General features: G+C 44.7%; 1 protein-coding gene across 2 annotated transcripts in view; it reads left to right on the plus strand.

Annotated features, from left to right (window-relative positions):
- The window catches only part of UBTF (upstream binding transcription factor), a gene marked incomplete at its 5' end in the record, with an annotated part of 198,277 nt that overhangs the window by 127,412 nt on the left and 47,389 nt on the right, over nucleotides 1-23,476 (plus strand). For both annotated transcript variants that reach the window (XM_044055172.1, XM_044055173.1), the window contains 2 exon segments: nucleotides 10,387-10,434; nucleotides 22,250-22,318. In XM_044055172.1, the coding sequence (XP_043911107.1) occupies nucleotides 10,387-10,434; nucleotides 22,250-22,318 (117 nt within the window).

Raw genomic sequence — 23,476 nt, forward strand, 5'->3', positions numbered from 1 at the left:
CAAAAATCCTACCCCCTCTGATAGAAACTCCAGGACGCTGGATAGATGGGGTAAGAAAGTATACACTTCTGCAACTTTGGCCATTAGGGCCTTAAACTGCCAGTTTCATATGTTAAAGTATCAGCAGCATATTATTGAATTGCTTAAACAGAAAATGATGTTGATTGACTGTGCTGAAAATAAGGATTTACAGGATTTAATGCATTCTGCTGAACAGGTTGGAAAGCATACTTTGCAATGTGGTTTTGATTCACTAGAGGCATCTTGCAGGGCTGCTGTCACTGCGTCTGTACTTAGAAGGCATGCTTGGCTTAAGGAGCAATCTTTGCCAGATCATGTTAAAGCTAAATTGCTGGATGCTCCTTTAAATCAGGACTGCCTGTTTGACAACAAAGCAGAAGAAGTTCTTAAAAAGATGGAGGAAAAAGCAAAATCTATGCAAACTGTTAATGATTTCCTATAAGTACAACCTCCAAAATTTAGTAGGCATTAGCCCTCTGAGAATTGGTCTTTTCCTGCCTCTTCCAGGCCTTCTCAGTCCAAACCCAGAACCAGCAGAACACCCAGGCTTCAGTCCCAGGGTACGCACAGGACTAAGCACTGGGGGGCTCCCACTTCCAAATCAGGGAGTAGTAAGACTCCCCTATGGTAAACTGTCTCAATGACTTGACTTTAAAACTTCCAAGCACTTCTCAACTGACTGCTCCTTTGGGGGGAAATATTGCTCTGCAGGCAAAAAACTGGGAACTCATTACCCAGGACAAATGGGTTTTAAATATAGTTTCCCAAGGATACAGATTCCACTTTCACACCTTACCAACCCCAAACGGTTGGCCAGATCTACCCCCAAATCAGTGGGCAGAGGCTCAAAAGCAAGTACTCTCTCTCATAAGCATAACGGCTATTCAAACTGAACCAGAAGAGGAAAAGGGAAAAGGCCTCTACTCAAGACTTTTCCTGGTACCCAGAAAAGACAACTCATGGCTTCCTATCCTGGACCTTTCCATATTAAGCACCTTTTTGGTGATTCCAAAATTCAAGATGCTAACTCTTCACCAGTTACTTCCTATGCTAGGCAAAGATGCCTGGTTGACTACACTGGATTTAAAGGAAGCCTACCTGCACATCTCAATTAGGGAATCTTGCAGAAGATACCTACGCTTCAAAGCAGGCTACATCCACTATTAGTTTTCTGCACTGCCCCTTGGCTTATTTACTGCGCCCAGGGTATTCACAAAGTGCCTAGCTCTAGTTATTGCATTTTGCAGGCAAAGAAATATTCAAATATACCCATACCTGGACGATTGTCTAATTCAGGCAGAAAGCCAGGACATAATTTTGAATCATCTGGCATTTGTACAAAAGGTGCTAACTTGTCTGGGGTACACCATAAACGAAAATAAATCACACCTGGTACCCTGTCGGCAAATTATATTCCTGGGAGCAAGCTTAAACACAACTTCCCAGATGGCTTTCCTCACGCCAGAGAAACAAATTAATTTGACAACTTACTTCAAACTAATGGCCACAAAAACCCTGCTATCTGCAAGGCAAATTCTGCAAGCCTTGGGGTTCATGGCCTCCTGCATTCTACTAATTCCATATGCAAGACTGCATATGAGGAAACTACAATGGTATCTAAAAAGCATATGGTGTCAACAGTCTCAGGATCTAGAAGCAATGATCCCACTCATACCTTGCCTACAGTTAGAGGTCTGCCATTAAAACAAGGGACTACCATTCGCTCTACCCCCTGCCGCCCAAACCCTAACAGACACATCAGACTATGCATGGGGAGGGGCTCACCTGGCAGGGAAGTGCATTCAGGGCAAATGGAACCAAAGTCAAATGCACCTGCATATCAACCAAAAAGAAATGTTATCTGTACAGAATGCTCTGACAGCCTTCAAGGTCCACATTCTCCCAGGACAATTAATGATAAGGATGGACAACACCACTGTTATGTGGTACATAAACAAGCAGGGGGGGTACCCATTCTTACCCCCTCTGCAGACTAGCCATGGCTCTGTGGAACACAGCCTTGAGCTACAAAGTGCATCTACAGGCTCAGTTCCTGCCAGGAAAACTAAATGCACTGGCAGATGAACTCAGCAGAAATCTCATGGACCCACACGAGTGGAAACTGGAACCAAAGATTTTCAACATGTTGATAAACAAATGGGGGAGCCCAGATATAGACCTGTTTGCCTCCCCCCAGAACTACCAATTGGACAAATTCTGCACAAGGACTCCCCACAAACAAGCTTGGAAAGTGGATGCTCTGTCCTTCAGCTGGAAAAATCTATCAGTTTATGCCTTTCCTCCTCTGCCTCTCCTCTCCAAAGTACTACTAAAGATCAAACAGGACAAATCAAGGACGATACTGATTGCACCAGACTGGCCATGCCAACACTGGTACACCCCCTCTTGCGCAGTTTGTCACTGCTGGCTCCATGGCACCTGCTTCAGACTCCTACCCTGCTGTCAGAGCAGGAGAGCCAGATTCTGCACCCTCAGCTTCAAACCCTTACCCTGGCAGCCTGGCTAATTACCTAATCTCCCCATTACCATCCCTCAGTAAACAATTGTTGGATGTCATTTTGGAGGCAAGGAGGCCTAGTACTAGAAAATCTTATGCGGAAAAATGGAAAAGATTCTGTGCCTGGAACCAAACTCAAGGGATGGGCACAGCAGCGCCCAATTTGCCTCGGATTCTTCAATACTTAACTGAGATGATTCACAAGGGCCTTTCTTTTTCCTCCATCAAAATTCACGCCTCAGCCATTTCAGCTCATTACAACACAAAATCACCCCTCTTCTCTCATCCACTGCACAAGCAGATGTCCTTCAAGGATGCATCTGCAGTCCTTACATATGGGTTGTCCTGCCTCAGGCAGCCCTTCGGTCGGCCGGATTCCAAAGTCTGGGTTCGGCGTCAGCTGATGTCGCCCTCTCCCCGACGTCAGAGCGCCTGGGGTATAAAAGCGTCAGCCGACGCCATCTTCCCCAGTCTTTCTTGCCGCGTGGTGCCCGAAGCAGAAGCAGTTTGCAAGTGCCGGTCGGCCAGCTCCTGTAACTTCAGCTACCGAAGACTTCAAAAGCTAAGTACCCCGTTGGGGACTCTTTCTTGCCTCAGCCGATGTCAGATCAAACGCTTAAAGTTAATAATTGCTTAACTTGTGGGAAACAAATACCTCATAAGGATTTCCATTCTTACTGCCTCCCCTGCCTAGGCCCAGACCACGACGTCTCGGCCTGTACAGCCTGTGCCTCCTTCAACCGACGCACTCTTAGGCATCGGGCAGAGTTTGCAGAGGAATTTTTTGGGGCTAGTTACTGTTACAGTATGCCGTCGGAGACTCCTACTTCTCATTTAACCAAAAAACGGAAGGACAAGGACCGACACACGCGGACCGTGGTTTTGGCTGAAACCACGCCTAGGCCTACCGCGAGTGTCTCTGTGTCGGCTGAAACAGAGTCCTTGGTACTTCCGACCGTTGAAACCGCACAACCGACAACCTCGGCCCCGGAGGCCTCTTCTGAGTCGGTTATAGAATTTCCCTCAGAAACCGGTGTTCCGGAAATATCTGACACCATTTCCCTAGACAAGACTATGCCAGCACGTGGAGCAGCCAGGCCTCCTGCATCCATGTCCATAAAGGCATTCACAAGGGCTAAAGCTGCTAAACAGCCAAAATCTCTGCCTCCCAAGGCTATTCCTCAGGGATCCACTACAGGTTCACAGATTTTAAGTTTAGCTGAGGACCTTATTTCCTTAATTAGGGGCTCTCAGCCATATCCGGACAGGGGCTCTCAACCTCCTCTAGACAAAAGGCCCAGGGTTGAGCCCACTGATCCCCAGTCCTCTGACGAGGCCTCAGATGGCTCTGCTCTTTCAGACTACCAGGAGGAGGCCTTTACGGCCCACGAGGATTCTGATGCAGAGGAATCTATTCCCTCTGCCTCCCCTCCTGAAGAGCTGTCCTTTGGGGAGACCCTTCACTCCATGAGAGAGCATTTCAAATGGCAGGGCCAGGAATTCTCTGATTCCAGGAAGAGATTAAGGACTTTTTTGCATTTACCTCAGCATAGACCTTTGGCTATTCCTCCTGTTTTGAATGTCATTGATGATGTGTACTCTGAGTCTAGCACCACCCCTGACTCCCTTCCTCTGGCTCCTGTCAAACCTGATAGGTACTACAGGGTCCCGGACTCTCATCATTTCCTTTACAAGGCCCACTCTGCTGACCCTGAAACTATTTCTCAGGGCCCTAAAGGGGTTGCATCTGCCACTACTAAAAATCCTCTCCCCTCTGAAAGGGAGTCCAGGGCTTTGGAGAGATGGGGTAAAAAAGTATATACTACTTCCACTCTTTCCATGAGGGCATTAAATTGACAATTCCATATGATACAGTACCAAGAGTATTTGTTAGATGAATTGCATAAAAAACTGTCTTCACCTGAACCCCTAGATCGCAAGTCACTTCAGGTTCTGGTACATAACTCCCAACAGGTTAGCAACCATTTCTTGCAGTGTGGTTATGATGCATTGGAAGCTTCATGTAGGTCAGCAATGACAGGTGCAGTCATACGTAGGCATGCTTGGCTGAAGGAACAAACTCTGCCAGATCATGTTAAAGCAAAGCTACTGGATGCGCCACTGGAAAAGCAAAAGTTATTTGGCTTCACTGCTCAGGAGGTCTTAAAGAAATTTGAGGAAAAGGCTAAATCTGTACAAACAGTCAAAGATTTTCTCCAGGTCCAACCACCAAGATTCAGCAGAAATTGGCCCTCTAAGAATTGGTCCTTTCCGGACACAGAGATTTCAAAGAGGCAAGAACAGGCGTGCCAGAGGTAGAGGGCAAGCTAGAGGCTCCTACAGAGGATGTCAATGGCAGCCTCCTAACCAGAGAGGTAGTGCAGGACCTACAACTGCTGCACAAGGACAGACTCAATGACTTTACCTTGACCCGCCAACCAGGGCTCAATTGGAAGCACCTTTGGGCGAAAGCTATCTTTATTCTCAAAATATTGGCACAGTATTACAAGGGACAAATGGACACTGCAAATAATAGACAAAGGATACAGGTTCCATTTTCATACATTACCAAAAAGAAAAGGCATGCCAAACCTGCCACCGAATCAAAGGGCAGAGGCTTTAAAACAAATTTCCAACCTATTGCAAATGAAAGCTATAGAAAAGGTTCCTCTCACAGGACAAGGCCAAGGATTTTATTCCAGACTATTCCTTGTCCCAAGAAAAGAAAAACAATGGAGGCCTATTCTCGACTTGTCCGCACTGAATACTTATCTAATTGTGCCAAAATTCAAAATGCTGACCCTACAGCAACTCCTTCCCATGCTGGGCAAGGGGTCTTGGCTGGTAACTCTAGACCTCAAGGAGGCATACCTGCATGTCCCTATCAGACAAAGTTGCAGAAGACACCTCAGATTTCTTGCAGGTTCAGAGCATTATCAATTCTCAGCATTGCCCTTTGGCTTATCTACTGCGCCCAGAGTATTCACGAAATGTCTGGCATCAGTAATTGCACACTGCAGACTTCAGGGGATTCAAATATACCCATACCTGGACGACTGCCTTATACAAGCGGACAGCCAACAAACTTTGGTAAAACACTTGAATTATGCCATCCGCCTACTTCAGGCTTTGGGATATACAGTCAACATTCACAAATCAAGACTAGTTCCATCCCAAAGGATAATTTTTCTGGGTGTGAAACTAGATACAACCACCCAAATGGCTTTTCTCACGGAAGAAAAACAAAGAGAACTACCGGATTATTTCAAAAATCTGACAAAATAAACTCAGCTGACTGCAAGGAAAATCCTGCAGGCCCTGGGTTACATGGCATCTTGCATTCTTCTGATTCCACAAGCAAGGCTATGTATGAGGAAACTACAATGGTACCTAAGGAGTTTATGGTGTCAGCACAGTCACAGCCTAGAAGCTTTGATACCTCTCATTCCATGCCTTCAAAAGGAATTTCTGTGGTGGGCTCAAGCAAGCCAGTCAAACAGGGGTCTGCCCTTCAGCAAACCAATAATCAGCCAAACCATTACAACGGACGCTTCAGACCATGGTTGGGGAGCACACATGGAGGGCAGATGCATCCAAGGACTATGGTCTCAGAAAGAATTGCGCATGCACATAAACCAAAAGGAAATGCTGGCGGCGATACATGCAATCGAGGCCTTCAAACATTTTCTGCATCAAGGACACCTGCTAATAAGGACAGACAATACCACAGTTATGTGGTACATAAACAAGCAAGGAGGTACACATTCCTACCCTCTTTGCAGGCTGGCAATGAATCTTTGGGAACTTTCCCTAAAAATCAATATAGAGCTGCAATCCCAGTTTGTGCCAGGAAAAGACAATATACTGGCGGACAGCCTGAGCAGAAATATCATGGATCCACACGAATGGATGCTGCACCCAGACATTTTCCTTCCGATAACACAATCATGGGGAGGCGGACATAGATCTTTTTGCCTCCCACCACAACCATCAGCTGAAGAAATTCTGTTCAAGGACATACTACCCACAAGCATGGAAAGTGGACGCCCTCTCTTTCAGCTGGAATACTCTAACAGTGTATGCTTTCCCACCTCTTCCATTAACGACCAAGGTCTTACTGAAGATCAGGACGGAGCAGCCCAAAGTGATTCTGATAGCTCCGGACTGGCCCAGACAGCACTGGTACCCACTGTTAAGGAGCATGTCAGGCACGAAACCGTGGCCTCTACCACTATGGCCACTTCTTCTGACACAACACAATTACAAAACTCTGCACTCCAGCCTGAAAACCTTGCAGCTGACAGCCTGGAGAATACCTTGACTCCTCACCAGGATAAGCTATCCAAGACAGTGAAGGACATCATCATGGAAGCTCGCCGGCCTTCCACAAGAAAGGCATATTCAGCAAAATGGAAAAGATTTCGCACTTGGAACACCACAAAGGGCCTAGATGTGACAGTGATGAACTTGGCACATATCCTGGAATACTTGGCAGAAATGCTCCACAATGGCCTTTCTTACTCTTCCATAAAAATTCATGCTTCAGCAATCTCAGCAGAATACAATACTGATCCACCTGTCTTCTCTCATCCTCTCCTAAGGCAGTTTCTAAGGGGAATTAAAAACATCAATCCTCCAAGAAAACCACCAGTGCCTACATGGGACCTTAACTTCATGTTGGAAAAATTAACTCTACCTCCCTTTGAACCAGCAGCATCTTCAGAACTACAGTTCCTGTCTTGGAAGACTGCCTTCCTTCTGGCCATAACCTCAGCAAGAAGAGTATCTGAGTTGCAGGCCCTCATGGCAGTACAACCATTTCTTATTTTTCATCAGGACAGAGTCTCACCTGAGAACCAATCCTTCATTCATGCCAAAAGTGGTATCCAAGATCTCACTGAACCAAGCTATTCACCTGCCTACCTTCTTTCCAAATCCACAAAACAAAGGGGAGAAACTTCTGCATACCCTGGACATTCACAGACAGTTGCGCTACTACTTGGACAGAACTAAGACTTACAGAAAAACTGACCAGCTATTTGTAGCATATGCTGCTGGTGTACAAGGCAAAGCAATTTCCAAACAGACAATTTCAAAATGGATAGGGAATTGCATTCGATTCTGTTACTCTTTTCATGGCAAAACTGTGCCAGCTAACATTAGACCTCATTCCACCAGAGCCACAGCCACCTCCACAGCCTTCTTAAGAGGGTGGCTACCAAGGACATTTTAGAAGCTGCTACATGGAGCTCCGTGCATACATTTTCCAAGCATTACAACTTACCCTTATATTCCAGATCCGGAGCAGGCTTTGCTACGGCAGTCCTGCAGGGCATTTTAGCTACACCATCCCTTTCTTAGATCCTACCACCCCTAGCTTGGCTATGGTATTCTACCCATATGTAAGGACTGCAGATGCATCCTTGAAGGACATAGTACAGTTTTGTACCTACCATAAATGTAGATGTCCGATAGGTATGCATCTGCAGTCAGGTTTACCCTCCCTCCTTCCCCTCTGTGGTATTTCCTGGGTACTTATCCCTCTTATAGCTAGCTGGAGTTATCTATTATGGTGTATTTGTTTTATATTACTGTGCATGTTTGGAATTTTTTGCATGTCTCCAAATTTAGCCTTCCTTAGAGGGCACCTGGCATCTGGGGCAAGAAAAACTGAGGAAGATGGCGTCGGCTGACGCTTTTATACCCCAGGCGCTCTGGCGCCGGGAGAGGGTGACATCAGCGGCGGACCCAGACTTTGGAATCCGGCCGACCGAATGGCTGCCTGAGGCAGGACAACCCATATGTAAGGACTGCAGATGCATACCTATCGGACATCTACATTTATGGTAGGTACAAAACTGTACTTTCCTCAGAGGGGCCAAAAACTTAAGACCACCCAGGAGAGCCCCAACTCCAGCCTGGGACCTTAACTTTGTATTGGAAAAACTCACTCTTCCTCCTTTTGAGCTAGCTGCAAGTGCAGAGTTAAAATTTCTTTCTTGGAAAACAGACTTCCTTTTAGCGATTATTTCAGCAAGAAGGGTATCTGAACTATAGGCCCTTATGGCAGTGGAGCCTTTCATCATCTTTCATGCAGACAGGGTGTCCCTCAGGACCAATCCCTCCTTCATGCCCAAAGTGGTATCCAGTGTGGCTCTTAACTGGTCCATTCATTTGCCAGCCTTTTTTTCTAATCCACAGAACAAAGGGGAATGGATACTCCACTCTTTAGATGTGCACAGACAACTTAGATTCTACTTGGACAGGACTAAACCTCAAAGGAAATCTGAACAACTGCTGGTGGCATTTGCTGCAGGGGTAGAGGGGGAAGGCTATTTCAAAGCAAACCATTTCTAAACAGATAGGCCATTGCATTCATTTCTGCTATAAACACCATGGAAAACCTATCCCACAGGGGATCAGACCCCATTCAACCAGGGCTGCATCTACTTCTACAGCCTTTCTCAGAGGTGTACCTACCAGGGACATCCTAGAAGCTGCTACCTGGAGTTCTGTACATACTTTCACCAAGCATTACCATTTTCTCTAAATCCAGAGCTGGCTTTGCCACTGCAGTCTTGCAGGGCCTTGTAGCTGGCCCTAATACTATCTAAATTCCTCCTCCCATCCTTAGCTTTGGGAATCTACCCAAATGTGATGACTGCAACAGTGAAACACTAAGAACATAGCACAGTTGTGTACACTTACCATAAATGTAGATGTTCAAGTGGATTCACTGTTGCAGTCCTGGTTACCCTCCCTCCAGCCCCCTGACTTATTTTGGCTGTACCTCTAATCTCGTTTACTGTGCTTAAAAGCTTTTTGGTGCATTTGCTCTTTTGTTGGTGGTGTAACCTTGTATGTATATATTTAATTGCTTCCCATTAGGGGGACACCTGACATCTGAGGCAAGAAAAACTGACGTAATGGCATCGGCTGCATGCTTTATACCCCTGACTACCTGACGTCACGGAAGATGAGACCGCAACCGACGCAGGACCCAAGACTTTGATAATCAGGCCGACTGAGGGCTACTGCAAGCAGATAACCCAAATGTGATGACTGCAACAGTGAATACACTCTAACATCTACATTTATGGTAAGTGTACACAACTGTACTTTTTTAAATATTGCTCTTACAAACTTAGAAAGTTTGTAGAATAACAGGTTTTGCTTTAGCATGAAATTTCTGAAGGGTATGAGCTCTGAAACTCAAATGTCGGTCATTTTCAGTCTTCAGTCTTTAATTTGCCAGTAAATTGCCAGAGATCCACAATTTTATGATAAATGGGCCAAAAATATGAGGCAAAAATCTTGACATTCTGTGAAAATTTGTAGTTGAGAGGTGTGATTCAGTGTCAGTGGTACAACAGGTAGCACACTTGCTTTTGGTGCAGAAGGTTGTTGGTTCTATTCCCGTATCAACTAAATGGATTGTTAACACTGCAGTGCAGTATAGGGGGAATGTTGCACTCCTGAGTGTCATCATTCAGGTGATTCATTAAACTGAGGTCCCAAGTGCTTGAGTTGGTGGTAGTTCAAGTTGGATGTAAAAGATTCCATTGCACCTATCGAAAACAGATGGCCTGGCCAAATTTTCTGTAGTAGTATAAATACCACTTCAGTCCTCCCCTTAAGACACCATTAACCTGCTGTGACTAACCTGGTCAACAAAGGATAAATAAATAAATAAATAAATAAATGTACACAGCTGAAGAAGATTACAGTATATTAAGCATTCGCTCCACACCGACCTTATAAAACAGGAAGTGTATGTGCTCACTTATCAAAATCTGTACATAGTTCATTATTTTGTACACTTATACTTTTTATTTCTTTTTTCTTAGAGTCTGTCTCCGCAGGAGAAATTAGCGTATAAGGAATACCTTTCTGGAGTAAGTATGCCATTTCTGGTAGGTTTACTTTGAGCGGCAGCAATCAAAGTAGCGTTTTCTGTAGGCTTATTTTATTTATGTAAGATGTCGTTTGATTGAGTGACAGATTGTTTCCACTGACTTGTAGGGCAATGAACAGCTCCTCTGTGGAGACTGAAGTTTTTTTTGACTGTTTATAGGCACTGAATGAATGTTGTACTTGGCAGTTTGTGGAAAACATTGTATAGTGAGTTCCATTTATCTGCTCATGTCTTACAGCTGCTTGCTGCCAGCTCTTCAGTCAACATTACTGTGAGAGCCTTGGGCATAGCCTCTGTCTTATTCTTTTTAAATGGGCCCTTTGTGTTTCCAAACTGGGTCGGGTGGACATGCTGAGATTCAAGCAAAAGAGCTAGTAAAAGGGCAGAGGCCAGTAGGATTCAGCTGTGACATACAGTTGGTGAAATCTCTGTTTGATCGCTCAGTTATTCCTCCCATTTTGACAATCTCCAATGGTTAAATATTTCATGCTAACTACCCCAGAAACAGCAGACTTCATAGATTTGTAAGTAGCTACTAGGTATGTGGTCCAGGAGACTATTGAAGAGGTTAGCCCAGTTTCCCAATTGCCCCAGAGCACTCTCTGATTAAGTGACTTGCTCAGGGTCACATGGTAGGCAAATGGAGGCTTTGGGAGTCAAACCCTGGACCACAGGAAGCAATTTGTTAACAGCTCACAGCTTTAATCCTATGTTCTAACTGCCAGACCATAATTATTCCATCATACCGTTCCCCTTTAGCAACCTTGATTTATGATTGTCCTTATTTAATGTTGGTCTTTCAGCTTACCACACCGTTTTACCCGCTTTTTTTCTAAGTCTTTTTTTTTTTTTTCTTTCCTCCGTGTCAGCTGACAGTAAGTTCCCTCATATCAGTCTGGAGTCCACTCATTCCTGTCTTTCATTGTCTGCAGGCCTAATCTTGCTGGTGGGAGTTAACAAACTGGGACCACCTTTCCCCCAGAACTGAGTAGCCTGCAATAGCCACTCAGTTCCAGTCTTCCCACAGATGTCTTCAGTTTCCAAACCTGTGCTCAGTTTCTGGTGATCTGGAATGTGATCAGAGTTTTATACCTTTGTGGCACAGAGGCAATCATGTACTGTCCTGTGTTTTAGTGCTGCTCTGTGAAATGGTTATCTAATTATTAACATTCATGCAGATATATTAGTTTGAGGGTAGGTTGTTCTGTGTAAACATGGACAAAAATGCAGTCTTAGTACTGGTCCTGTCAGAATCCCTTTTTTTGTGTATGCGTGTGTAATTCAGGGCGTCTGCCCCATACTTTTAAAATGTTACAAAGTACCCATATTTGTTCCCTTTATGACTTTGCTGCTTTTTGGATTATTAATATGAAATGCAAGTTGTGATGACCTAACTAATCAGCCCTTCCACACCCAGCAGTACTTTGGAGTATCCGTTCAGTGTCTCTTCTGTCATACTCCTGCACCTCATAGGAAGCTGTGTCAGTTCAGTGCTATTCTAATTTGGGAGCATGGTAATTCGGGGGCAAGGTCTTTGCTTCACTGCTGCAGGGTTTGGCCTCTGTGTTTGGAGTCTGCATATTCCCCTTGACCTTTTTATCTTTGTGGGTTTCCTCTGGATACTTAGATTCCACCCCCCTCTATCCCAAAAAGAAAAAAAAAATACTTGCTTGGTTGTTATTATGATCTTTGTCCTAGAAGTCCAGGTCAAGACAGAAAAGGATTCAAGCATCAGTCTAGTTCTATAGTAACAAACAAGTAATTATTCCACATAAATGATATTCTGTCTTCTCACACTACCTGCTTTCTGTTTAGTGAGACATGGTAGTCAGACAGCAACACAGAATGGTACAACAGTTGGATTTTCAGCTGAAAGTTGTGAAACTGTGATGGTTTTATAACTAGATAAACTTCATTCTGAAGTAGTTGACTTCATTTGCTCAATAACCTGTGGGAATCGGATCGGATCAGAGACGGCAGCTTCACCAGCATCTGATCTGAGCTCCAAGCTCCTCCCCTTACCTATAATACCTCTCCATCTCCTTCCTTCCCCCAGATCTTGTTTGCCACGGCTTTGCCTAGCATCGAGGTCTCAGAGCTCCAGGCGTGGTAAGTAGTTTAGTGTTAGTTTTGGATGTTTGTGCTTTGTGATAGTGACAGGTAGGTTACCTTTCCCTTGTTTTACCTCCCCTTTTGCTTTTGCGTCTTGCTTATTTAAAAAAAAAAAAAAAAAAAGTTCAGTGTAGTTTAGTTAGTGTAGGCCTCCCCAAGCTCCCGTCCCCCTCCTTGTTAGTCAGCTTGGGCAGGAGTGTGTGTGTGGTTGGGCAGGTTTGGGCCTTGTGCCTGGTACCTTTTTTTCTTGGTTTAATGGCTCATCACCAGAAGCTGGTGTTTAGGAAGTGCACAGAGTGTGGCCATAAGTTGTCCCCGGCTGATGGCCACACTCTGTGTGTGGTTTGTTTGGGGGACTCCCATCTTTCCACAGACTGCTCTATTTGTGCGGGGTTTAACCCCAGGGCCCTGAAGGATTGTAGGGCAAAATTAATCCTCAAGGGGCTTCTTCCTGCTATGGAGGTGGCTGTCTCCACATCGGTTAAAGTCACGGCTGTGACTGCTTCATCTTCCATGACTACTTTCTCTTTCCCTCCCTTGCAGGCTGGGACTCAACCTCCTGCTCCTAGGCCTGCGGACATGGAGCACAGAAAAGAGAGAGAGAAAGAAAGACAAAAAGAAAGCGACAAAGGAAGGAAGAAGATCCCCAGACCGGTCGGAGCCGGTGGGTCCTCAGAAGCAGCAGATGGTTTCCAGGCCAATCACTCCTCTGCTCCAATCGCCCAGATTCTCGCAGGAGCCAGAGGAGCCTAGACCTTATTCTAGGGCCTCGGCACATCGACCCTCCCAGTCGGCGTCAGTGGTCTCGTCGGGATCCACCAGAAAGTTGAGTGAGGCAGACACGGACAAAATGATGTGAAGGTTTATTCGCACCCAGATTCAGATGGGGGTCTTGCCAGTCCCCTCTCCCTCTGGAGGGGGGAGCTCGCTTCCCATTTTGCCCCGATATCTCCTTCTCCGGTCTGACCCCTGGTATCGGAGTTTTTGGATCCGAGAGGTCCCGGAGTCAGGGGAGTCCACGCCTCACCGGCCATTACCTTGCGTGCTTCAGACCCGACTAGTTCAGACCAGAGCAGCTCTCTGAGCTGAAGCCTGGGTGTCAGATCCAAGGGGGTGGGATTTTCTTCTGTGGCACCGACATTGTCGGATCAAGGTCCTCTCCTCGGTATCTTGGTTCCGGCGGGCTCGGCTCCAATCCCCCCGTCGGATCCGGGGACAGCAGCTTCTTATTAGCTTCTCTGGAGTCTTGCTCTCCCTCGGCTTTCGACGTTGTGGAGAGGGCTCTCTCCAGTGGATCAAGGCCCCTGACCATCCCCTCTGATACCACCCCGACTCCCTTACCTCTAGGTGCGTCTTCAGCCATTTTGCTCATGCAGGGACAGCCTGTGCTTGATGTGCCCCAGACTGTTCCCCTCGTGGAACCACAGACAGTTTGAGAATCTTCTCCGGAGAGCCCCACTGAAGAGGTGCCTCGCAAATGAATGTGCAAAAGGAGGCACCTGGACTCCTTCCCAGAGTCCCTCACTGAGGATACCGATTTGGAGGAAGAGGAAGGTTCCCTCAGATCAACTCCTGATGATGTCTCTTTTGGAGACATCATGGAACTCCTGCAGCAGTGGGGGGGGGATTGGTCAGCCCCTAAACCTTCCTCAGATGAGTCAGTATTTTTGGAGGCCTTCGGCACAGGCCCGTCTGCCTCCTGGGTGTCCCCCCCCTCCCGTGGATCCCTTGAATTCCCACAATAACTAACCTATACCCAACTTGCCTTTACTTGCCAACTAATATACCAGCCAAGCAGAACGCCAGCCCTACAACAATTACTTCAACCATATACCAACACTCGGCAACTCCGATCCTCGCACAAAACACTCCTGCAAGTATCCAAAAGCAACAGCAAAGCTGGGGACGCCCTCTACTCCCACCACATTTCTAAACTTTGGAACTCAATCCTTCAACACAACCTAAATGCTACCAACCTACACCAGTTCAAAACTCTGCTCAAAGATCACCTCACGAACAACTGGCTCTGCTCCTGCACCAAACCAGGCTAATACCACATAAGCCCACATCAAATTTCATCTCCTAAATTTTATAGTCTCCATGTATACCCCACTCCCACTGGTTAACACCACCTATTAGCTACCTACAGTAAGAGTATAATTTGATAATTTCTTTTTTTGTAAGGGTATACATATGTACAGGATCTACTAAAGATGGACCCCTGCCCTTAAAAAATATATATATATATATATATATATATATATATATATATATATATATATATATATATACACACACACACACACACACACACACACACATATATATATATATATATATATATATATATATATATATATATATATATATATATATGACTTTACTATATTCTATTAACTTTCTCCTTCGTATATTGTACTTTCTTTATTGTCTCTAGATATGTCTGTTAAATTCTATGCAAAACCGACACTGTACCTGTCAATGTTGTTCTTGTTTTATTAGAGCTTTTCTCCCTGGGCCTCTGCTGAAAATGGGCTCACACCCAGAGGGACTAATCCCGGTCAACAAATGTAAAATAAATACATTATTACCACCCAGGCATGGAAGGAACCGAACACCATGGAGCCAATCCCAAAGCGTGCTGACAAGATTCTGAGCCCTCCTGCCGACAGACCTAGTTGGAACAAGGGGTCCCCTGTAGACGCTATAGTGGTAATGGCCGCCACCAAGAAAGAACTAGCTCAGGAAAGTTCTACAGTCCACCCCCCCCCAACTGAAAGTCCAGGACGATGGATCGTCTAGGAAAGCGGACGTATGCTTTAGCCACCTTTTCCATAAGGGCCCTGAATTATTTGGCACACGTCACCCGACTGCAGCGGACCTGGTCAAGGAGCTGAGTTACCCCCGGTGTCCAGGTCACTGGAGGATAACCGCATAGTCTCGATGTGAATGGCCACTCAGCAGTTTCTAATATGTCTGTGTGCCTCCTTTTGCATGTCACCGAAGGAGTGGGAAGGGCGGCCGGGTCCGTAGTAACCATGAGGTGACACACCTGGCTCAGGCTATGTCAGTTCACAGAACCCTTTAAGGTGTCTTCTGCGAATGCCCCTTTTGATGGTTCTTCCTTGTTTGGGAAGACGGTTCGTGAGACATTGGTCCAGAGTGAAAAGGATGGAAAGACACTGTCTGCCTTCGTGATCCGCTTCTCTAACCCTCAAAGATCCTTTTCCAGGAGTCAATGGGGGCAAAAGAAGATGTGGTTCGGGAAGTCTCAGTATTCCTGGGACACTTAGGACTCCTCTTCCACAGAGGCAGAAGGGGACCAGACAGATGCCGGGCGAGAGGGAGGAGGGGTCCAAGAAATTTCATGTCTCAAGAACCATTCTTGAACAGGCCTGCGCAGCAGCCCTGAGGGGTTGCCCGACTGCTCTGCTCTGGAGGAAGTTGGGGTCGTTATTCGCTGCACCTGACGGCATGGGAGTGTCAACAGACCGTTGGGTGTGTCAAATCATATCCAGAGGTTGTACCATCCCCTTTGTGGTTCCTCCCATTCCCCCAAAACACCTCTCGGACGTACCACCCGCGCAAAGGGAGGCAGCAGTGCTCGAAATAGAAAAGTTGCTAAGAAAACGAGTCATCCAGCCAGTCCCCTGAGATCAGTCCAAATCGGGCATCTATTCCAGGTTCTTTTTGATGCCAAAAAAGATGGGGGAACCTAAGGCCTATTCTGGATCTTTCCACACTAAACCTTTTGTTGCCAAAGAAAAGTTCCGGATGGTCACTTTACAATCCATCCTGCCTCAACTGCAGGAGAACGACTGGATGTGCTCAGTAGATCTCCAGGATGCGTACTACCAAGTAAAGATGCACTGCTTTTGGCTAGGGACCAATCATTATCAGTTTCGAGCTCTACCCTTTGGTCTCCCCACAGCCCCCAGGGTGTTCACCAAGGTCATGGCAGTAGTAGTGTCTCACCTGAGGCTTCAGGGGATACAGGACTATCCGTACCTGGACGATTAGCTCCTTGCTGCTCCCACCAAGCATCTACTTTGTCAGGCCAGCGACTATTTCCTGAAACTGTCGGACTTTCTGGGAATTACTATCAACATATCCAAGTCTTTTCTAAACCCAGAAAGGTTTTTCTAACTCTGGAGAGAGTTCAAAACTTGCGACTCCATGTGTCCCTGATCTTTCAGTCTCAGCTTCCTTTAGCCGAGGCAGTATTACGAGCCATAGGTTCCATGGCAGCCACCATTACTCTTCTTCCCTGTGCTTGTCTGCATTTGCGGGTACTACAGTGGACACTAACGGTCTAATGGTCATTATTAGACCTGCCATTGACACATCCTATTCATATAAGCAACGCTTGCAGGAAGTCCCTCCTCTGGTGGATACACTCCTCTGAAGTAGTCCAGGGATGAACATTTATTGCAGCCCCTCTCCAAGCCACGGTGACCACAGATGCCTCCCAGCTGGGGGGGGGGGGGGCATTGTTCGGGCAGGACAGTCCAAGGCAAGTGATCCCTGAATGAGACCAAGTTGCATATCAGTGTTCTAGAGATGAGCGCAGTCTTGTTAGTGTTGCAGGCCTTTCATGCCTTTCTTCCTCTGGGAACCATTGCAATTCAGACAGACAACATGTCAGTGATCTGGTACATGAACAAGCATGGAGGAACCAGATCTTACCCCCTTTGTTGCGAGGCCATGAGAGTGTGGGAATGGGTGATCTCCACCAGCCGTTTTCTGGTAGCAACGTACATTCTAGGTCGATCCAACATACTGGCGGACAAACTGAGCAGGACTATCCTGATGCCTTCAGAGTGGTCTCTGAATCCTTCTGTAGCGGTGCAGATCTTCCTCAAGTGGGGTCGGCCTTACTGCAATATCTTTGCATTTCCTTCCAAAGTGAAGTACAGCGAGTTCTTTGCTCTGATCCCCCCACAGGGGGAATCCCCCAGGGACGCTCTGGTTCATGCTTGGCCTCCCGGTCTTCTTTATGCTTACCCTCCACTACCTCTCATACCAAAATTCCTCCAGAAAGCACGCAGGTTGGGGAGCAAAGTAATCCTCATTGCCCCATTCTAGCCTCGCCAAGTCTGGTTTCCCTTCCTTTGATCTCATCTGCTGGTTCCTCCATTGATCTTGAATCCGGTACCGGATCTCATCTCACATCCTTTGAGGGTACCTCATCCAGACTTAGTCTGAAGCTTACAGCTTGGCTGCTCCAGTTCCATTGATTGCTAGGACTCCCGGTCTCTCTACTCCGGTCAAGACTATTCTACTGGCAGCTCATAAATCATCCACCAGAAAACTATACCATAGCAAATGGAAGTGTTTTTCCATCTGGGCTTGTCAAAGGGATCCGGATCCTTTCACAGCTCTTGTTCCAGCAGTCCTTGAGTTCTTGGTGCACATTTTCCAGCAGGGCGCTAGCTCATATACAGTAAAAGTTCAATTGGCTGCCATTCCAACTTCCATAATAGGTGAGAACATGGCTTTGTTAGCTTCCTTCAGACTTTGTAAAATCTTTATTAAAGGTACCTTTCTCTTAAGGCCTCCGGTTAAAGATCCTTCTCCTGCTTGGGATCTTACCTTAGTTTTACAAGCTTTGGTTGCTCCACCTGTTGAACCGGCTGCTTCTGTGGATCTAAAATTTTTGTCGTGGAAGACTGCCTTCCTAGTGGCCATCACCTCGGCTAGGTGAGTGTCAGAACTCCAGGCATTATCTGTCAAACCTCCATATATGATTTTCCATAAAGACACTTCATACTAATCCTTCTTTTCTTCCTAAAGTGGCCTCTGAAGCAAATATTAATCAAACAATCAATTTACCTGTTTTCTTTCCAAATTTTCAGAACAGGGGTGAATATAAATTGCATTTGTTAGATGTACATAGACAGCCATGTTTCTACTTACATGGGACTAAGGCCTTTTGCAGGTCTGACCAATTGTTTGTGTCTTTTTCTACACCCTTTCTGGGCAAACCGATTTGTAAGGTAACCATTACCGGATGGATTTCCCTTTGCATCCTTTAGGTTTACAAAGACAGAGGCATGTCACATCCAGGCAGGATAAATGCCCATTCTACCAGGTCCATGGCCACATCAGCGGCTTTTTGGTCTAGGGTGTCTTTGGATGATGTTTGTTTGGTGGCTACTTGGTCCTCATCTCACACCTTCATTTCTCATTATAAATTGGACATGATATCTAGGGGGAGAGCATCCTTTGGCTCCGCGGTGCTCCGAAAAATCCTTCCATGAGGGCCACCCAAGAGTTTGGTAGCTGGGGACTCTGTCCCACAGGTTGATGATCAAATGAAGTCAACTACTTCAGATAAAGAAGTTATGTACTCACCATAAAGTTCCATCTGAGTAGTTGGACTTCATTTGTCATCACCCGTCCCTCCCTCCTTCCCCCTGACCTTCTCATTATGCTTTTACTTTGGTAGGCAGGAGAGAGGGCCTCTGCAGCTCTCCTATTCTTCATTGTTAGTAAGGTAAATCAGACTGGGTTTGTGTATGGTGTAGCAAACTCGATCTGAGGGAAGAAAGGAGATGGAGGGGTATTGTGGGTAAGAGGAGGAGCTTGGAGCTCTGATCAGATGCTGGTGAAGCTGCCCTCTCAGATCCGATTCCTACAGGTTGATGACAAATGAAGTCCAACTACTCAGATGGAACATTATGGTGAGTACATAACTTCTCTTTTGCTTATGGGGTGCTTTTTAGGTGACCATATTTTCTTTCCTTACTGTACTTGCCCATTGTCTACGTTTTGAGGGGCTTGGTCTGTTTTTCTTGATTATTTTATCACATCATCCTTGAGAAGGCCTGTATTCCTAACGTGGCAGAACTAAAGTCATGCCAACTTAATGTTTTTCCAACAGATGGAGATTGTTATCTTTACATGTAGTGTTGACGTGGCTTTTGTTGAATTTCCTGCACATTTGCCTTCATTTCGTTCACTTAAGCAATAATTGTGTTCACATTTTGGAACCATTTCCAGAAGTCTGTCATTCTTGCAAAGAATTCCTTGCATTGTTCTGTAGTTTGATACTTCTGTGGGTATTTAATGCAGCCTTAAACAAGTGAGCACTTCTAACAGTGCAGTAATTTTTAGCCCTGATGTCACTCTACAGTTGTACACTGACAGTGCAGTGATTTTAGCCCTGATTTCACTCTACAGTTATACACTGACAGTGCAGTGATTTTAGCCCTGGTTTCACTTTACAATTGTACACTGACAATGCAGTGATTTTAGCCCTGGCTTCATACTGTTACAACTAAATGGATACAGTTTGCAGGCCTAGGGTCAGATGTGCTGGCAGATGAATGAGAAGGGAGCAGTCACCGATGATAGATCATCCTTCTGGGGGGCATGCTAAGGCTCAGCAGGTCACCATCTCTTAGTAGAGACTTGGGGACAGACTCTTTAAGTAATGTCCCGTGTTATACAGGAGGTGGCATTATCTAAGTGATAGACAAAAAAAAAAAAAAAGAGTTTTTTTGATGTCAAAAACAATTGAGCTAGATGCAGACAGATGAGTTGGGGACAAAACAATTATTAAAAGCTTATCCATCTTTCCTCCCCACTTCTTAACATACCTTTGGAAAGGTTTTTAAAGGACTGTCATTATCCCATCAACACTACTTACATACGTGTGACTGCAAATAACTCCTTGTGGGATTTTGGCATAGATCCTTCACATTTTATTTTAGCCCTCTTTGAATCACCTTCATTTTTTTTACTTCCTGCAGTATGCTCTGTAGTAAGGGGGAGGAGTTGTGTTGTACCATATTATGCTTTCTACAAATGACATTGCTGGGTTGTACTGCTTTTAGAGGCTTACCAATTGTCTTCTCGTTATTTGCTTGGGTCTCTCCATTTTTGCAAGTTGGAGAGCTAACCAGCAATTCCCAATGTCCTTTTTTTGGTGACACATCAGTGCAGTTCATGTATCAGTTAACCCTAATTTACCTGCCCTTGACCACTATTTTATTTTATTATGTGTTTACAGGGCACCTTTGCTTTCATTGGATATGCGTATATTTCTTTTCATCAGCTGATAAAAACAAAACAGCAGAAGAAAAATTGAATTTAACATTGTTACATATTTTTAATAGAATGATTCCTGGATTACAACAACCTGATGCAAAATTCAACTGGAACCAGCAGAAAAAATATAATCCAGGCAACGATCCAACCACAGCACTCGTATTTTATTGTTTAAAAAGCCAGCAATTGTTACATATTTGACATAGAATTTCCATTTGTGCGTTACCATTCTCCAACTCAGTTCATTTATGCAAGGTGATAGCAGAAGTTTTCAGTGCTTCCATTCTAAAACATTGGTCATAAACAGTGAATATGTTATCATTGTTACACATGACTTAATGAGACGTTATGTCATGACAGCTATAGCACCATTTTGAATATTATAGACCAGAGTTTTTTGTAGCATATTTGGAGAGCGGATGTGGACTAACATCAGAAGACTTGCATTATAGTCTGTGTTACAAACACAACTTCAGCACATTGGTCGGGTATCCCTGTATAGTGCCAAAAACCTGATTCTGTTTATACAGCTGGTTATTAATCAAGAGTCCCACTTTCTTACTTCGTAGAAATATTTAGCAGCTTCTGCATCGTATGGCTGCCTCCTGGTGGAAGTTGGGAGTATAGCAGTAGTCTGCCTCACCTTCTGTTGCCACCGGACATCAATTACTTTTGCATACACGCCTTTCCACTAGCATCATTGCAGAGTATGTATCCAGGGGGTCTGTGTTCAGCCATTGAATGGAACTGGGTCTGTGTTCAGCCATTGAATGGAACTTCCATTGAACGGCTGAACATCGAATGTTCATTCAGTGAACATTCATTTCATCAACAGGGGAAAGTAACCACTTAGCCACCATTTCCCTATGTGCCCTACTGCAGTATCTCAAACCCACCCAGATGGGGGGGCTTTGCCTCCCACACCTCCCCAACTATATATATACCAACTTCAAGATGGCACTACAGTGTGGAAAAGGGCAGATGGGGAAGTGCTGGACAAATAGTTACTTTCCCCATCAATGGAATGAAAGTTCGCTGAATGAACGTTTGAATAGGGTTCAATGTTCATCCATTTGATGGAAATTCCATTCAGTGGCTGAACTTAGACCCATATCCAGGGGATCAAAAATGAGGCATAGCTTTTAATTATTCCCTTCCTACCCATCATATCCTCATGTTGTACCTCCCCATGCCCTATCAAGAAGAGGGTATATGGAAGAAGTCAGAGAACCAAATGCTGCACTGTAGGCAGCAGGATGGGTATTTTAAATTGGTGGAATGAAGGGACCCCAAAAGTGTGTTAAACTGGACCACAGATAATGCTTGATCATACAAAGAACATTCTGCCTTGTGATGGTGAGGTGTAGTGTTAAAAGCTATGGATTTTCGCCTCAGGAGCTAACCTTGTGCAAAATGGTGTGCATTTGTGTGTTTGTGCATCTCTTGTAGTGAGTAGACATGGAGGTATAATTATCCACTGACATTAAAAAAAAAAAAAAAAAAAGCTATATGGTATGCATTGTGTGTACTCATTGTGAAGCTAGAGATGTTTGAGGTTGCAGTGTTCATGTAAGTTTGAATTTCTTGGCTATGTCTTCATGACTATTAATACTAACTGTTTTTTGTTTTAGAAGCGCAAATGCTCTGCAAAACCAGCAGCACCAAATGCAAAAGTACAAGTCATGCAGAAGGTCAAGTCGGTGAGTGAGCTATGGACTGAGGCTTTATCTGCTTTCCTGCAATGTGACATTAGCATTGAAGAAGCATGCCTTGCCGTAGGAAGGGCAAGGGGAGATTTGGCTAAGGTGTTGGGGAACTTCCCCTTCTCTTGCATGAAACCTTATGGGTAATAATGAAAGAATATAATGTAGATGAGAAAGTGAGGAAATTATGTATGTCAGAGTATAGTTATAATAAAGTAAAAATACTTGTAAATGTCTCGTTAAGCCAAGAGGTACATATGAAGAGTGGTGTAAGACAGGGATGCCCAATGAGTTGTATACCCTTTGTGTTAGTTATGAATATGATAGAATTTGAAATAAATTACAAAATGAAGGAGGAGGGTTGTATAACATCTGAAGGGTTAAGAATTCCATTTCTGTTAACATATGCAGATGACATTATAATAATTGTAAAACAAAAATTGGATAAAAGAAGTAATAATTAGCACAAATGGGTGTCTAGAGATGATAGGACTGTGTTTAAATAAATAGAAAAGTAAGGTGATGTAGCTAAGATTGGGGGTATATATTTTACAATGAATTAAATTTCTGTGTTAGGGTTGTAAAATTTGGGACTAAAGCTGTAAGTATAATTCAGTGGGGGGAAAAAACAATAGAAGAAATAAATCAAACATGTCTCTGGTTAACATAGAAATTATCCTTCAAAAAAAGGCTTATTTGATGCATTTAGTACTAATGGGAAAAATAGCATACTTAGCAAGTCTATTTATATTGACAACAGTGTTTGAAAATTAATTATTGCAGATTTTTTTCATTTATATGGGGTTCTATATTAAACCCAGTAAAAAGAGGATTTTTGTAGGTAAATAAAGGAGGTTTAGGGTTAATTAACCCAGTGGTATATGCTGCTTCATTAAATTTGTACAAAGTGTTAAAGTGGATAAAGTACAAGGACAAAATGATTGACTTCAACAATTGGCTAAGCTTCTGGTGTCATTCTAAGGGAATCCAGTATTTGTCTGCCTGGGACGACATGATCGACAGTCCACGATGCTTTGCCAGAGTTGGCCTGCACCTGTCACCCTTAGGACTCCGGATACTGGCTAAGACTCTTGCCACCCCTGTAGTGCCTTTTTTAGGCAAGGTTCAAATGACAAATTCACCACCGTAACAGGT

This window comes from Protopterus annectens, chromosome 13.part0 (genome assembly GCF_019279795.1).
Source record: "Protopterus annectens isolate FY-2018-M chromosome 13.part0, PAN1.0, whole genome shotgun sequence".
NCBI lineage: Eukaryota > Metazoa > Chordata > Ceratodontiformes > Protopteridae > Protopterus > Protopterus annectens.